The 17,172-nt window shown below is 33.5% G+C and overlaps 1 protein-coding gene across 1 annotated transcript in view; it reads right to left on the bottom strand.

Moving 5' to 3' along the window:
• MAN1A2 (mannosidase alpha class 1A member 2) overlaps positions 1-17,172 on the bottom strand; it is a 168,430-nt gene that overhangs the window by 84,875 nt on the left and 66,383 nt on the right. The window contains exon 5 of the mRNA XM_079109401.1: positions 13,934-14,014. Within this exon, the coding sequence (XP_078965527.1) occupies positions 13,934-14,014 (81 nt within the window). The remainder of the gene's footprint in view (positions 1-13,933; positions 14,015-17,172) is intronic.

The following is a 17,172-nucleotide window of genomic DNA, read 5'->3' as shown; positions in this document are numbered from 1 at the left end:
TATTAGCACTTTTTTGTATTTTCAGACAGGGTCTTAACGAAATTGCCAAGGTTATCCTCAAACTGCAATCTCCTGCCTCAACCTCCTGAGTCCTGGGACTATAGAGGTGCACCATCATGCATTTTTAAAAGGCAGTAACAATTAAATGGAACTTGTCCATTTTTGATTTATGAACTTCAGAGCTAAGTAGATACCTACACATTCATATTACATGTTTTCCTAAAAAAATTTTATCATTATCTAGTAATACTTCCTTCTATCTTGAAATCTACTTTGTCTGATATTAGTGCAGTCATTCCAGACTTTGTGTGCTTACTGTTTATGTATTTTGAATCATTTTTTTCATCCATTTACTTTCAAACTCTCTGTATAAAGTAGATCTCTTACAGATAGCGCATAGTTAGATCTTGTTTTTATTATGCCCATCTTGACTACTTTCACCTTTGATTAAAATGTAAAGGTACTGTTGATATTATTGGGTATAGATGTATATATTACTTTTTTTTTTTAACTCTTTGTTGTGCTGAAGATCCAACCCAGTCCCCTGCACATGCTAGTCACATACTCTACAGTGAATGAAAAACTCCCAGTCCTACTTTGTTTTCTGTCATCTCTGTTTTGTTTTTGTTTTGTTTTGTTGTTTTGTCCCTCTATTCCTTCCTTCCTTTTTGTTTATTTAAATGAGTATTTTCTATAATTCCAATTTATTTATTGCTGATTGAGTTATACATGTTTGTATTACTGTTGTTTAGTGTTTGCTCTAGGATTAAAACAAATCCTTTAATTTGAATCTACTTAGAGTAATACTATAAGACTTCCTGTAAACTGTAAAACCTTACAACTATATAGGTTCATGTCCTCCCTCCCTCTTTTATTCCACACCTGTAATGTACTGTATTTATAGAACCCCAAAATAAAGTATTATTTTTTGCTTTAAAAAATATGTAATTCTAAATAAATTCGAAAGAATCTCTGTGGTTTCTGATGAGTACACAGCAAGCAATCAAATTACAGTACAATAAGTACTATTTTTCCCTGTATGCTTTTCAAACTTAACTTGTTTAGTTTTCAGCTGTTTGACCAATATGCCTATGTATGGTTGGTATAAATCATGTTAAGAATTCTCTTGAAATTCAAGTTTGTCACCAAACATAGGAAAACCATGTTCATTTTTTTCTAGGTACTGAGACTGAACAAAGGTGTGATTTATCACTGAGCTACATCCCCAGTCCTTTCCTTCTTATTTATTATTTGGCATAGGGACTGAGGTTGGCCTTCAACTTGCAGTCCTGCCTGAGCCTCCTGAGTTGCTAGGATTACAGGGGCATACCACTGTAAGAAACAGTATGGCCACTGTTTCTTCAAAATATGTTCCAGGTTATTTTCTCTTTCCATCTAGGACTCTAAATTATATTTACACTAGACTATTTAAATATTGTCTCAAGTTTCTAAAGCTATGCTCAGTTTTTTAAAGATTTTCTCTTCATACTAAATAATTTAATCTATCTTCAAGTTTACTACCGCCATTTCCAATAATATTAAACACAATAAATCTTTTATTTCAGATACTGAATTTTCATTTTTAAAATTTCCAATATTACTCTTTGTCAGAGACTTCATTTCTGTTAAGATTTTCATCTATACAATCATTTCAAGAATACTTTATGTCATTGGGCATTGTTGTAGAAGCTGCTATAAAATCCTTTTCAGCCAATTTAAAATATGGTTACTTCAAGATAGATCACCATTGACTTTTTAAAAATGTATGGGCCACATTGACCCTTGTTTTTTTCATACAATGAGTAATTTCAAATGGTATTAGTCACTGTGATTGATATTCTTTAGAGACTATTGATTCTGTTACATCCTCTATTATGCCATTTTTTTGTTTTATGAGGCCCTTGGACAAACTCAAAATCTAACTATCTCTCCCTACAGAAGGAAGAAGTTGCAACAGATATTCAGTTCCTTTAGTGAGGCTAGGATGCTTGGTATTTCTCCCACTTTCACATAGTTCAGGGTTAGCCAAAGAAATGGGCACTTACATGCAGCATTTGGGGCTTCTCTTCTGTGGTATCCTTCTGTCCTAGATTTTACCCCCAAATTTCTACTTACAATGGTAGCTATAAACTCTGTCTTTAAATTCATCACATCAGTAATAATAACCATAACCACCAACTATGAAGGCATTGTTACTTTTTAAACATGAATATGTACAAATGTAATAGGATCTCACACATTTAAGAAAAATGTCAGAGAATAAATTTTAAAATATTTGAATGTCAGCAACACTTAGTGCAATGTTTTGCCCAAATTACCAGCACATCTACAAAAAACTCAAGAGGTGAAATTTTCCATGAAAATAGCAATTTCTGGAGTAAAATCAGGCTTTCCAAAATTAAACTGAGAATTAATGCAAAAAGAGCAATAATTTCTGGTATTAAAACTTGAAAAATTAGCAGTCTAAAATTTCTCTTTCTTTATTCATAACTTTACTTAGAGGACTTTAGGTTAAAAACTTAAGATAGTTCAGGGATAATATCCCTGGATGATCCTATCTACAGGCAACAGAGTATATTTGCATTTTGGTAAAGAAAGATTTTACTGCTGTTCTTTTATTTTGTTTTTATTATCTGTGATTATATATTAAACTCCACAAACAATTTCTGTATTTTATCTGACAGATTTCAGGTGCCATTATCCACATAAATTGTTATCTTAGGAAGGAATGCCATTTTGATAACTATTAAGAAAATGAAAAGAGAAAATCCTGTTAGAGAAATGTCATATATTTGAAGCTGGCATCAAGTAAATACAGTAAATCACCAAGATGTTTTTAACTTGTGAATATTTAATATGAATAGCCTTTTTTGAGAAAATAAAATGATAAAACTTCACATTTATGATATTAATAAATCAACGAGAGAGGAACACTTTGTTAAAATGGCATATAACTCTCATTTGGTTCCCCATACCAGAGAACAGAGTACATGTAACATGTTCTTTATCATAGTTACATATTTCCTTATTACAGTAAGGCACTTCATTAGGTTATAAATTACAGGTAATCTTCTGGCTCACGCTAAAATAAAGGAATATGTTGTCCATTTAAGATCAGAATTATGTCATATTCAAATTATTTTTCTATTTTATTTTCAGCACATCTTGGGAATTCATTGTTGGATTCTCACAAAAAGGTATGGATCAGAAACAAGATCTTGCTAAGCTGCTTAGGGCCTTGCTAAGTTGCTGAGGCAGGTTTGGAACTCATGGTCCTCCTGCCAGCTAGGATCAGAGTTTTCAATGTAAAATAATCATGTAGAAAAGCAAGTTGGTCAGTAAAGTTCTATTTTATGAAAAAGGAAAGGAAAAATATATTATCTTAATTTTTATGCATCTTAAGAAATTAATCTGTTACCTATTTTTTAATAAACAAAAATAATTTTCTATCTTTATAAATGCAGAATATTTACCACCCATAAAAAGACCAGACAGGAAGAAAAGTTAAGATCTACTCAGTCAAGCATGATGTTTGGCATCAAGCATGATGTTTGGCATGTTCTCATAATTTAATCCTCACAAAACTCTGAAGGGAGTTTTCTCACATTTTCATAGATTAAAGAAAATTTAAGTTTGGTTAGCGTTTTTTTTTTCCTTCAGTTTTAGAATTTTCATCTCTTTGCCTATATTGATTATTTGTTTCTGTATAATGTCATCAACCTTTGTGAAACTGTCCTTGAAAATGTCCTTGAAAAATGAAAAAAATCACTTTTTCTGGTAAAGAAGAAGAGACAGAATATGTTGCTGGAAAGCCTGCCCTGGTATAAATGTTAAAATAAGTTATTCAGAAAGGAAAATTATATAGGTCAGAAATTTGGATCTGCATAAAGAGAAGGAAAGCATCCAAGAATAAATCAGTGAAAGTAAAATTAAAAACTTTATCTTGTTATTCTACAGATAACAGTTTAAAATAATAGTAACAATGTACTCAATTATGTATGTACACATATATCTATGTACACATACCCAATGATGTATACCTATATATAAGCAAAATGAATGACAACAATAATAAAAAGGGACAAAGAAGAAGACTGGAGCAATCAGTTATTTGAAACTTGGACCATGTGTGAAGTGGTATGTTATTTCAAAGTACATTGGAATGAGTTATAAATGTATACAAAAATTCTGGGGCAACCACTTAAAAAAAAAAAGAGATAAATAACTCATCTTGCTAATGGAAGCAAGAAAATGAAATCACACAAGATGCTCAATTAGAAAGCACAAAAGATCAAAAAAAAAAGGGGGGGGGACAAAATACAAACAAACAACAATGGCACCAGATAGAAATAACAAATATGGCAGACATTAATCCAGAATCATCAATGATCACCTGGAATACATGAAAATGGTCTAAATACTCCAACAAAAAGACAAAGATGACCAGAACAGATTTAAAAACAAAACCCAACTATATGTTGTTTGTAAGAAATTCACTTTAAATATAAAGACACATACAGATTAAAAGTCAATTGATGGAGAAAGGTCAACACTATCAAATGAAAACATGAGTATCAACATTAATTTTGGACAGAACAGGCTTTAGAACAAGAAAAAATATCAAGGATAAAGGGGGTATTACCTAATTACAAAGAAGTCAATCCTCCAACAAGGTATAACAATCCTCAACAAACATACACCTGTCAAAATAAATGAGGCAAAAACTGATGAACTCCAAAGAAACACAAGATCCTCGTCTACACTCAGAGACTTTGATACACCTCTATCAGAAATAGGCATCTGGCAGGCAGAAATTATTACAATAAGGGCACAGCTAAACTCAACAGGGCCACCAATCTACTAGACATATCGCAACAAATTTAAAAGAACAGAAATCATTACAATTTCTGCTCTCAGACCATAAATGAATTAAACCAGAAATGAATAAAAGAAAAATAGCTGGAAACTCACGAAATACTTAAGAGATTAAACAACATACTTCTAAATGACACAAAAGTCAAAGAAGAAATGTCTGGAGAAATTTAAAAATACTTCAAATAATGAAAATGAAAACAAATAAAAATTTAGAGGAAGTCAGCAAAAGCAAGGCCTAAATAGAAACATGTTGAAAGAAAGAACTGAAAATCAAGCATCTAAGTGTCAACCTTAAGAAAACAGAAAAGAGCAAATTAAAACTGAAACTAAGAAGAAGAAAAGAAATAATAAAGCTTGGAGCAGAAATCAAAGAAATTAAAAAGAAGAAATCAGTGAACTCACAAACTGATTCTTTGAAAAGATCCATTAAATTTAGGTCTTTAGGTAGGCTAATGAAAAAAAAAGAGCACACTATTATCAATACCACAAGGAGGAGATATCACTCTAAATCCCAAAGCCATTAAGAGGATAAGTAAAGAATTTTATATTCAACCGTGTGCACACAAATTTGATAATCTAAATGAAATGGACTGATTCCTTAAAAGACACAATCTGCCAAAACTCACACAAAGAAAAACACACAATTACAATTGGTCTGTATCTTAGTGTTCAGGTTCCTAAAACAAAATAACACAGTGGGTAATTTACAAATAATTGAAACTTATTTCTCACAGTTCTGGAAGATGGGAAGTCTAGGACCAAGCAGATTTGATTGTTAGGAAGGTCTGCTCTCTGCTTTATAGATGGCTTCTCTTAATGTATCCTCACATGACAGAAGTGAAATGGCAGAAGGAATGGAAAGAAGGGGATACACTGTCTCCCTCAAGTTCTTTTATAAGGGCACTAATGCTACCTGTGAAGGCAGAGCCCCCATCGCCTAATCACCTTTCAAGGGCTCCACCTCTAGATATTATCACCTCAAGTTAACTGAGTTCCAACATATGAAGCTGTGGAGAGGCACTGACACTCAGGTCATAGCTGCCTATATCTATTAAACAGACCAAACAGATATTTAATAGTCTTCTAAAATCAGAAGATATCAAGGACAGGTGGGTTCACTGGTGAAAACATTTAAGGGAGACATTATACCAATTTTCCATAATCTCTTTCAGAAGATAAATGCAGACAGAATACTTCCTCATTCTAGGAAGCTGGCATCACATTAATATCAAAACCAAGCAAAAATATTGCAAGAAAAGAACACACAGCCGAGTACCTCTCATGTACATGGAAAAATCTTCAACAAAATGGAAAATCAATTCCAGAAATATATAAAAAGAATTCAAAAGCACAACCAAGTGGGTTTTATTCTAGGTATACAATATTAGTTTGTTCAACCTTCAAAAAATCAAATAATACACAACCTACTACATTGACAAGCTAAAGAAGAAAAATTACATGATCATACCAATAAAAGCACAAAAAACATAGACCCAAATATAAAACATAAAAGTATAAAATATCTAGAAGACAGAAGAAAAATCTATGTAACTTTGGTTTGGTTAATGACTTCTTAGATACAACATCAAAGGCCTGATCCATGAAAGAAAGCATTAACTGAACTTCTCTATAATTAAAATATTTCTGCTCTTTGAAAGTAACAGTCAAGATAATGAAAAGACAAACCAGAGACTAAGAGAAAACAATTACAGAAGATGATACAGAACTATTACCTAAAATACACAACCCTTAAAACACAAAAATACCAACAAACCCCCCCTAAGAAATGGAACAAATATCTTATAGACACCTCACCAGAAAAATATAACCAGATGGCAAATAAGCATGTGAAAAGATACTCTACATCATAGGTCATCATGGAAATACAAACTAAAATAACAATAAAATAGCACTACACACCTATTTGAATAGCCCAAATCCAAATCACTGGCCAAATGCCAGCAGGAATGTAGAGCAACAGGAACTTTCATTCATTTTCAGTGGAAATGCAAAATGGAGCAGCCACTTTGAAGGACAGCTTGGTATTTTTTTTTTCACATTAACAAACATACTCTTACCATACAATCCAGCAATTGGGCTCCTTGGTACTTATATCCAAAGGAGTTGAAAACTTATGTCACACAACTTGCACATAACCTGTACACAGATGTTTATGGCAGCTTTAATTATAATTGCCAAAACTTAAAAACAACCAAGATGCCCTTTGGTAGATGAATAGATAAGCTATGATTCATCTAGATAATGGAATATTATTCAATGTTAAAAACAAAAGTTATCAAGACATAAAAATACATGAAGAAAACTTACAAGTATATTGGTTAAGTAAAAAAGTCAATTTGAAAACTATGTACCATATGACTCCGAATGACATTCTAAAAAAAAGGCAAAGTATTGAGATAGTAAAAAGACCAATGGTTAGTGGGGGATGGAGAGAAAGAGAGATGATTAAGAAGATTCTTAGGGAAGTAAAACTACTTGGAATGGTATTATAATGATGAATACATGTCATTATGAATTTGTTCAAATCCACAGAATGTACACCAACAGTAAACCATAATGTAAACTCTAGACTGTATGATAAAGATGTGTCAATGTAGATTTATCAATTGTAGCAAGCATACCACTCTGGTGGAAAATGGTGATAAGGAGAAGACTGTGCATATGTTTGGGAAGGGGATATATATGTAATGTTAGAACCTTCCTTTCAATTTTTGCTGCGCACCTAAACTGCTCTAAAAAATAAAGTTAAAAAAATACAAAAAAAAGCAATGAGTGGGATTAAAAAAAAAAAAAAGAACAGTGAGTCCAAGAAGTTAAGAGACAATATCAAACAACCTAAGTGTATGATGTAAGTAGAATCCCAAAAGGAGAAGAGGCAGGAAAAATATATATTAAAAATACCTGAATCTGCACAAAGAAATGAAGACCAATAAAAATGGCTAAAATTAGTAAGAAGCCTCCATTTCCCTTATATTTAATAGCTCTACATGATAACTGACTATTTGAAGTTAAAATAGCAGCAATGTATTATGGATCTGAAGCATAAACTAAAATGTGTAATAAAAAGAAAAGAACTAGAAGAATACTGTTAAAAGGTTCTCACAAATTTTCTGAATAGAATTACATAAGTCACTCAAGAAGCAATAACCTGGGGTTCCACAGTCATACAACAGCAATGCTGATTTTGAAACTCCCACTATCTACTCTCAGTGAAGTCAAACTGATTCTGGACAACAACAGAGAAACTTTTTGCCAAGAACTATGACAATGCCTATCCCAGAGTCAAGAGCAAAAGAACTCTGAGAAGAACATTTTCAAGGAGGCATGTAGGACTGAAAGTGAAGCTGTTCTCTTGGAAGGCCTGACAGTATACAAAAGCAATACTGATCGCTATTTCTATGTGACTGACAACTCCTATGAAAATGAGCTAATGCTTTCAGCTATTCTGAACTGCCTCTTCAACTCAGTCAGATTCTGAGGAAAAATAAAGATAAGAGACTGCTGGAGAACAAAAAGGGGCTCTTCTTGGCTGTGGATAAAATCACAGATGGAGGGGTGATCCAAGGGAGCAATCCCCAGCAAATGTTATGCAGAGAGGCATTAAGGGATGAAGATGTACCATTTATGGACCATCTTAGGTGCTTCAATCAGCTAAAGAAAAAGTCAAGTAGTCATCTTCATTGAAAACCCCACTGTTTCTGGCTCCTCACCCAACTCAAAACTCATATCAGCCAAGACTTCCAATCCAATTCCCAATTGATACTCTTGATACAATTGATACTTTAAGGTTCCTTAAAGCTTCATCATGGCATCATTGCCCACCTTCCACCCACCAAACTCCAAAAGATGCTTCCCATTCTATCTCATTCTTTTTGCAGTTCTGGAAAACAGCTCCCAGCAGATCTGGACACATGACAGGGGACAAGCCCTCCTCCTTTTAGACTGGATTATGCTTCCATGATCTCCTACTCCCATAGTTTTTTCCCTCAACTTCCATTCCTCTGCTGTAAATACACTCACAGTTAAAGCAAGAAAAATAATGTGTTGAGTGTTTTCCTCCCTTTCCCTCTACCTGGCTTTCATCCAAATACCCCCTATGTTCAGCAAAAAGAAGGAAAGAAAAATTTTTTTCTATAGAATGAGTGGCGGTTGGATGGGTAGAGATGTACCCCAGTCTTAGCTGTAGCTCCAATTACTGGCCTCAGCATTTTCTCCCACTCTTCTTACTGCCCTGTTTTCCACTGGGAAAAGCTCAAAGGGATGGGACAAAGTAAAACAAACAGAAGTTTAAATTTTACTGAGTAAAATTCTTTGTTTCAGTCATAACTTCACTTTATACTGTGGTCTTGGCAAGTACCTTCAAAAGTGCTGTGTGGTCACTACTGGGAGTATCAATTTCTTGATCTGCTGTCTTTAACCCTCTACCTTTACTACCTGTGAGATCTTTGCCTAGTTTGTACTTTGTGTGCCCTGGAGTAAAGCCGGGCCCTGGAACTCAAGAAGAATTTTCCTCATAAGTAGGGAAAGGGTAGAATCTGTGACTTGTGCCTTCAGGCCCTCTTAGTCCCCCAAACTCTCCCCCATGCATTTCCTTTCTCTGCCTTGGATCACAACAGATGCTGCTTAACCCTGTCCTTTCTCTGCCTCAGTGTTATACACAACCAGTTAGTCTGGGCTTTTCCCCTCCCTAGGTCACCAAAAGGAGAGACTTCATAAAGCCTTTGGGATTAGGATTTTCCCCAGGACGACAAGAGAACACCTACTTTTGAGTCTCATCCTCCCTGACTCAAAAACTCCTCCCCACAAAAGTATGTTTAAAAATCTTTCTGAGCTTCTCCACTGTCAATCCTCTAATGATGAAACAAAGCAGATAACTTAGGGCATATCTGAGGGCAATCTCTGAGGAGATTTATAGAGTCTGGAGATAGTCACCTGCACACACTGCTCTGAGCAAAGAGGAATGAAATGGATTTCACTGGGCGGGGGGGGGGGGGGGGGGGGGGGAGGGAGGGAGAGGAACACCTAAACATCACTACATCTATCAAAGAATTTAAATGTATAGTTTTAAAAGCTGGGGGAGCTGGATGTGGTGGCACATGTCTGTAATTCCAGCAACTTGGAAGGCTAAGGTAGGAGGATAATGAGTTCAAGACCACTCTCGGCATCTTAAAGAGGCCCTAAGCAACTTAGTGATACCCTGTCTCAAAATTAAAATAAAAAGGACTGGGGATGTAGCTCAGAGGTAAAGTACCCACAGGTTGAATTTCCAGTACCCACCCCACAAAAAAAAAAAAAAAAAAAAAATTGGAGAAAAGCAACTCCCAAGTTGCCTCACTGGGAAACTATACTAAACATTCAAATATATAAGGAAAAATATAATACCAGTTACACTGGGAAACTATACTAAACATTCAAATATATAAGGAAAAATATAATACCAGTTACACACAAACTTCTAGAGAATTAAAAAAAAAAAAAAAAAACAGCAAACACTTGCCAACTCTTTTATGAGGCCAGTGTTACTCTTCCTCTGCCACAGGAATTTTGCTATTTTTTTTTTTCTAACTTGGTTCTTTTCAGTTATACACAATATAATCCATTTTAATATAGTTACACGGGCATGGAATATATCTTAATTCTAATTAGGATGTGTATGATGTGAGATTCAGTGTGGTGTATTCATGTATGTACACAGGAAAATTATGTCAGACTCATTCCACTGTCTTTCCTTTTCCTATCCCCCGCTACCCTTCATTCCCCTTTGCCTAATGTACTGAACTTCTATTCTTCCCCTCCCCAATATTGTGTATCTTAATGCAAACACACGCACAAAGGTTAAAGATTACAGATATCCACATGTACATGGATGCAAAAAATTCTCAACAATGAAGTATTAAATCAAATTCAGTAATATATAAAAATATACCAAACCAAGTAAAAATGGAGGACTGATTTGATGTTCAAAAATCAACCAATATAATTCACCATATCATCAGAGTGGAAAAAGAAATATTATATGCTTATTATGTGCCAAAAATTTTTTATAACATTCAACATCCATTCATAAGAATTCTCAGTAAATTAAGAATATAAGGAAACTTTCTCAAGACAACAAAGGGTATCTACAAAATACCTACAGCTAACATTATGCTTAACAGTGAAAGACTAAATGCTTTTTCCCTGATTCAGGAACCAGACAAGGATGCCCACTCTCACAACTCCTGTTCAACTTTGTAATGGAAGTCCTAGGCAATGCATTAAAGCAAGGAAAAGAAAATTCTTCTCTTTGTGGAAAAATAAAACCTCTTTATTAATGATTTGATTACTTACAATGAAAATTCCTAAGAATTCATTAAAATCTACATAAAGTCTATTAAAATTAGTGAAATTAGAAAAATCTAAGGGTAGAAGGTCAATGTAAAACTGATTACATATTAAACAACAATCTGAATGTTGTTTTAAGTGCAACTGTACACTTAAAAATGACAAAAGCTGTCTGATGCACATTTACCACTATTTTTTAACAATGTTATAGCATCAAGAAGTAATCTAAAGAAAAACGAGGTATCTTGAAACAGTTATAACAAGTATTTTTTAAAAGATGCTTAATAAAAATCGTATTTATATATATTTATAATACATAAGTGGAAACAATAAAAATACACTACAATTAGAAACATGTAGTAAATTATTGATATATGTGCAAGGTCTGTCTACATGCTAAAAATTAAAAATATCAATGGAGAAAAAAATTTAAATAATTAAATAAATGAAAAGATATACCATATTCATGGATTAGAATACTCAATGTTAAGATGTTTATTGTCTCTAAAGTATAATTCCCATAAAAATACCAGTAGGATATTAAATAGAAATCAGCAACTTGGAGAAAAATTCTAAAATTTATATAAAAAGCAGAAGTAACTAAAATAGCCAAAACAATAGTTAAAAGGGCTGATTTCAAAATTTTCAACCTGATTTCAAGATTTTCAATAAAGTCATAATAATGAACACCATGTGGAAATAGTAAAAAGGCCTACAGATGAAGAGAAAAGGACACAATGTCTATAGTTAGACCCAAACATATATAGTCATCTGATTTTCAACAAAAGTGCAAAATCAATTAAAGAAAACAGTCTTTTCAAAATGCGGTCCTACAGCTTTTGGACTTCTATATGGAAAGAAATAAACCTTAATCTATACCTCACAGCATATATAAAAATTAATTAGAAATAGCCTACAAACTTAAAACTAAAATACTTAAGAAAACAAATTCTTTTTGCCCTTGTAGTAGGCAAACATTTCTTAAATATAATACTAAAAGTATGAATCATAAAAGATAAAATAAACTGTAGTTGTTCAAGTTAAAACAACTTCAATTTTTCAAAAGATACTGTTAACCTGCTTGAAAAGATAAGCCACAGAGAGAAAGTATACATGAGCATAGAAACTATAAAAGACCTACATACAAAATGTACAAGGAACTATCCAAAACTCAATAAACAAAAAAATTCAATGAATAAAAGATTTGTACAGGCAATTTACCAAAGAAGATACATGGGTGACAAGCACATAAAAAGATGTTCAACATCATGTGTCATTAGGGAATGCAAAATAAAACCACAATGAGATATTACAACACACCTATCAGAATAGCTAAAAATAATAAACTCACAGTACTCTGGCAGCAAGTGTTGGGAAGAGAGTTTGGCAGTTTATTTATTTTCCCACATAACTCTATAACAGTTTTATCTGTAATACCAAAACTAGAAACAACCACACTGGTAAACAAGATAAAATGTATTAAAGCCACACTATGGAATACTACACAGCAGTAAAAAGGAATAAGCTACCAATAATATGGATAAATATCAAATGCATTACACTAACTAAAAGGCATTATTACTGCAAAGACAGAAAACAGATCAGTAAACACCAAAGGCTGACAGTAAGTGGTAGAATTACTATAAAATTGTATAGGAAAATTTTCTAGGATCAAATTTTATATCTCATTTGTGCTGGTGATTACAGCTATATACACTGTCAAAACTCACAGAATTATACACTAAAATGAGTAACTTTAACTGTATGTAAATGTACCTCAATAAAACTGACTTTTGAAATTCCAGTTAATTTACAATGATTTTATTCATATAAGACAGATTCGAGGTTTGCAAAATACAGAACCACTATTTACAAAATCACCTTTAACAAAGAGTATTTACCCAAAAAACATAATAGTGTTCTCTACACTAGAACCACTGCATCAGTCCTGTGGATAGGACTTGAACCTTCATTGATAAAAACCACCCTATGTGATTCTGATACACAACTGAAAACCTCCTGGACTGAGTACAAATCACTTTGTTCTATTTCATTAAATCTGAACTGAAGTGTTCTAACTAAGGAAATATAAGTTAGAGGTATACCGAAGTTGCATAATAAAATTTGTCAGTAAAATTGCATATTAAATATGATTTATATAAATACTAAATACCAGCATCTTCAAACACATTACTTCTACGACACAGAAATAAGTCTTTACAACATACATACATAACCAAAGACGAATTTTCTTAAATTTAAAAAGAAATCTTATGAATAATTTGCATTCAACTTCCAAATAAGGAAGCTTTAATAATTAATATTTGGTCTTAAGAGTATCTGTATTAATTCTTCCTGATTCATTCCTTAATTTTCTTCTTAGTTTCTTTACCCAGTTGTTGAACCATGCAATTAATTATAATGGCAAAATTCTGGAGAAAGATGACTTTTGCAAAAGATACATGATGAAATAAAGCTGGGATCTGGAATAAAATTATATTTTACTGAGATTCTCAAAAACAGAAAAATTATTATTCCCAAGGAACAGTTCCACCTGAATGAAGTATCTAGTTCTTTTGGCAAACCTTTAGATAAGCTCAATAATACTCAAGTTCAAAAAACAACTCGCTGCTAGGGAAGTCTTTCATTTGATTAAATTCCATTCATAACTCCTCCCCACAAAACAATGAATTTATTACTTAACTTTGCTCACCTCTTCTCCTGAAAGGTAATATGCTGCAAGCAGGCCTCCAATAAATCGAATGTTAACTTCAAACACAGATACCTCTGAATTCTGTGAAAATACATTGAAAATAATCACATATACATAATGCTTTATAGCTTTCAAAATATTCATGTGTTTCTAACAGTCTGTAAGAATGCTTTTTCACTTTCTGCATCTTCACTTCTCATCCAACTGCAATCTCATCTTCCATTTGATCATCTTACTGAAACTCTATTACTGTCACCACAGCTTCCTGAAACCACAGAACTGATGAAACCAATGGACCATTTCCATGTACCTTACATAGCACTGCAAAATTACCAAGATATTTAATTCTATTGATTGTTGTCCCTTCCTCCTGGAGGTCTCTATCTCTAGAATGCTGGATCTCGAAATATGGAACAGCACTCTCCTTACGAATTCCTTTATTTCTGTTCTAATCACTATACCATAATTTTTATTTCTATCTCTTCTCATGAATTTTAAATATTTTCCTAGAGTATATATAATAACTTCATGAAATGTTAAATGAGACACCAAAAAATGGCGAAACTGTGGATTACCAAAATAATAATGCTGAGAAAACTGGTTCCATAGGTAAGAAACTCATGTACATATTCACACTGCATATATATCAAAACAAATTATTTTTTTAAATAACTTTTCTAGTTATCAATGGACTTTAATTTATTTATATGTGGTGCTGAGAATTGAACTCAGTGCCTCACACATGCCAGGCAAGTGCTCTACCACTGAGCCACAACCCCAGCCCAAAACGAATTATTTATAAATATCAAAAAACAAATAAATTGAAGAAAGAATTGAATGTGTTAATATATAAACTTCCTTAAGAAATCACGTACTATGCAAACGTAAAACCAATATTTTGATAACAAATTTATAATAGACTTGAAATATCCATAACATGCAAATTATCTATAAGAATAAAAATCTTAAAATTAAAAGGCAAACAAACTGAAGGACATTTGGCACAAATATAACAATATTAATTATATATACATATATAATGAACTATATAGAGAGTCTATATGTTTGTATATAGGTATGACTATACTGTTAGAAAAATTCTAATACCTGGAAAGAAAAGTGGTCAAAGAGTACACCTGAAGAATCCACAATATATGTAACTCATATAAAAATAACATCCATAATTAGTTAACAAAAAAACTAAAGGGAAAAATGCATTACTCTGAAGTTTTTCTAACATTCACAGGCGGAACGTATTGCTTATTAACACAAATATATTCTTCCAATATAGAATTTCCATAATACAATGTAATTTTTTGCTATCAAGACTGCCATCCCACCCCATTCTTGAAAGCAAAGAGCTAATATTATTTCATGTACTCCTAACATTTAGCATACTGCAGGGCAAACAGCAGACGTTTACTAAAACACAGGGAGGAAGAGCCTCCAATACTCCTTGGAATTGTAATAATAACCTTCAAATCAGTTTCCTTGCTTTCGTCCATGTCCTCCTCCTTACAGGCCACTCAGCACCCTATGGGTAGAGTGAGCATTTTAAATCTTAGTTTTAGGTCACTAAACAATGGCTTCTTGTTACACTCAGAGTAAATAAGAATAAATATGCTCAGATCCCCCACAACCTTCCTGACATCTCTCCTACCAAAATTCCTTTGATTCAGTTTCATTATATGGGCCTACTTTATGATCTCTCAGAACTGCCAATCTTGAGTCTTCCACGATAGTCTTTACACTTGTTACCTGCTTGTCTGGGTGCTTTCCCTTCATCTAGATAAATCACTCAACTCTATCACTTTCAACAGATTTCAACAAATATTACATCAGAAATTTCTTGACCACCCAATATAAAATAGTAATCATTCATCACTAATATCCTTTACCCTCCATTATTTCCCCAATTAACATTTATTATCATCTGATTATATAACCACTTATAAAATTCCTATCTTGCCTTCTCAAGATAGAAGATAAAAGAAGTTCTAGAAGGAAAGAAGGGAGAATGGGGGAAAGGCATTATTGAAAGGATTAATGACTGAGAATCTTTTAACATTGATAAAAACATAATCTTCAGCTTGATGAAACACTATGTCTCATTTAAAGAATAATTTAACACAGACACATTGTAACAGAATAACAGAACAACAGGGTGAAGCCAAGCCCACCAGCAAAGGCCTCTAATCTTATCTATTCAGGAGCCTACCGCAGGAGGATCACAAGTTGGAGGCCTGCCTGGGCAACTAGCAAGACCCTGTCTTAAAAGTTTTAAAAATAAAAAGGGCTAGAAAGTAGCTCAGTGGTAAAGTACCCCTGGGTTCAATTCACAGTATTACACACACACGAAAACACACAATCACACATACACATACACACACACACACACAATGACAGAGAAAATATGAAAACATGGGAGGAAAAGATTGCCTGTTAAAATCTGGACTGATAAGAATACTTTGTCATAGTACAGCAGAAGCAGAAAGACAACCGTCCCTCTAAAAGACTGAGAGAAAATAATCATTCTATCCTCAGTGATATCTATGAACAGAAGGCCTTTTACCCACATGTACAGGGCTTCCCTTGGCTCTCTTTTCAGAAATAACATCTTACCAAAGAGTTCTTCAATAGCCAACCCAGGTAAAATAGCAATGCCCCACTACTACTTACTCCAATCCTATCTACTACTGTTTATTATTTTCCTCAGCACTTTCTACATTCTGACATAACCATACATAATTTGAATAAGTGTTTATTGCTTCTCTCCCAACACTAGAATGTGAAGAAAGAGATGATTCCATTTTGGGTTTTTTTTTGTTGTTGTTTGTTTTTTGGGTACCAGAGATTGAATCCAGGGGGCACTTAACCACTGAGCCACATCCCCGGCCCTTATTCTATATTTCATTTAGAGAAAGGGTCTCGCTGAATTACTTAGGGCCTCCCTAAGTTGCTGAGGCTGACTTTGAACTCATGATCATCCTGCCTCAGCTTCCTGAGTCAATGAGATTACATGCATTAGCCACCCCTCACTGTGCCTCTTAAAACATACCACGCACTTGTGAGGTACCCTCTTTAGAGGCCAGAGTTTCACCACAGATATAGTCTTTTAAGAGTTCCTAAAGACCAGCTACTCCCAGGCAGCTGTGGGTACTGGTTCCCAAGGGTTCAAGCTACTAAATTTTAATGATTCCAGGTTCTTCCCACTGTTCTCATACACCCACACGTGGTAT

This window comes from Sciurus vulgaris (assembly GCF_902686455.1).
Source record: "Sciurus vulgaris genome assembly, chromosome: 1".
Classification (NCBI taxonomy): Eukaryota; Metazoa; Chordata; class Mammalia; order Rodentia; family Sciuridae; genus Sciurus; species Sciurus vulgaris.
This window is presented reverse-complemented; position numbering and strand designations above follow the sequence as displayed.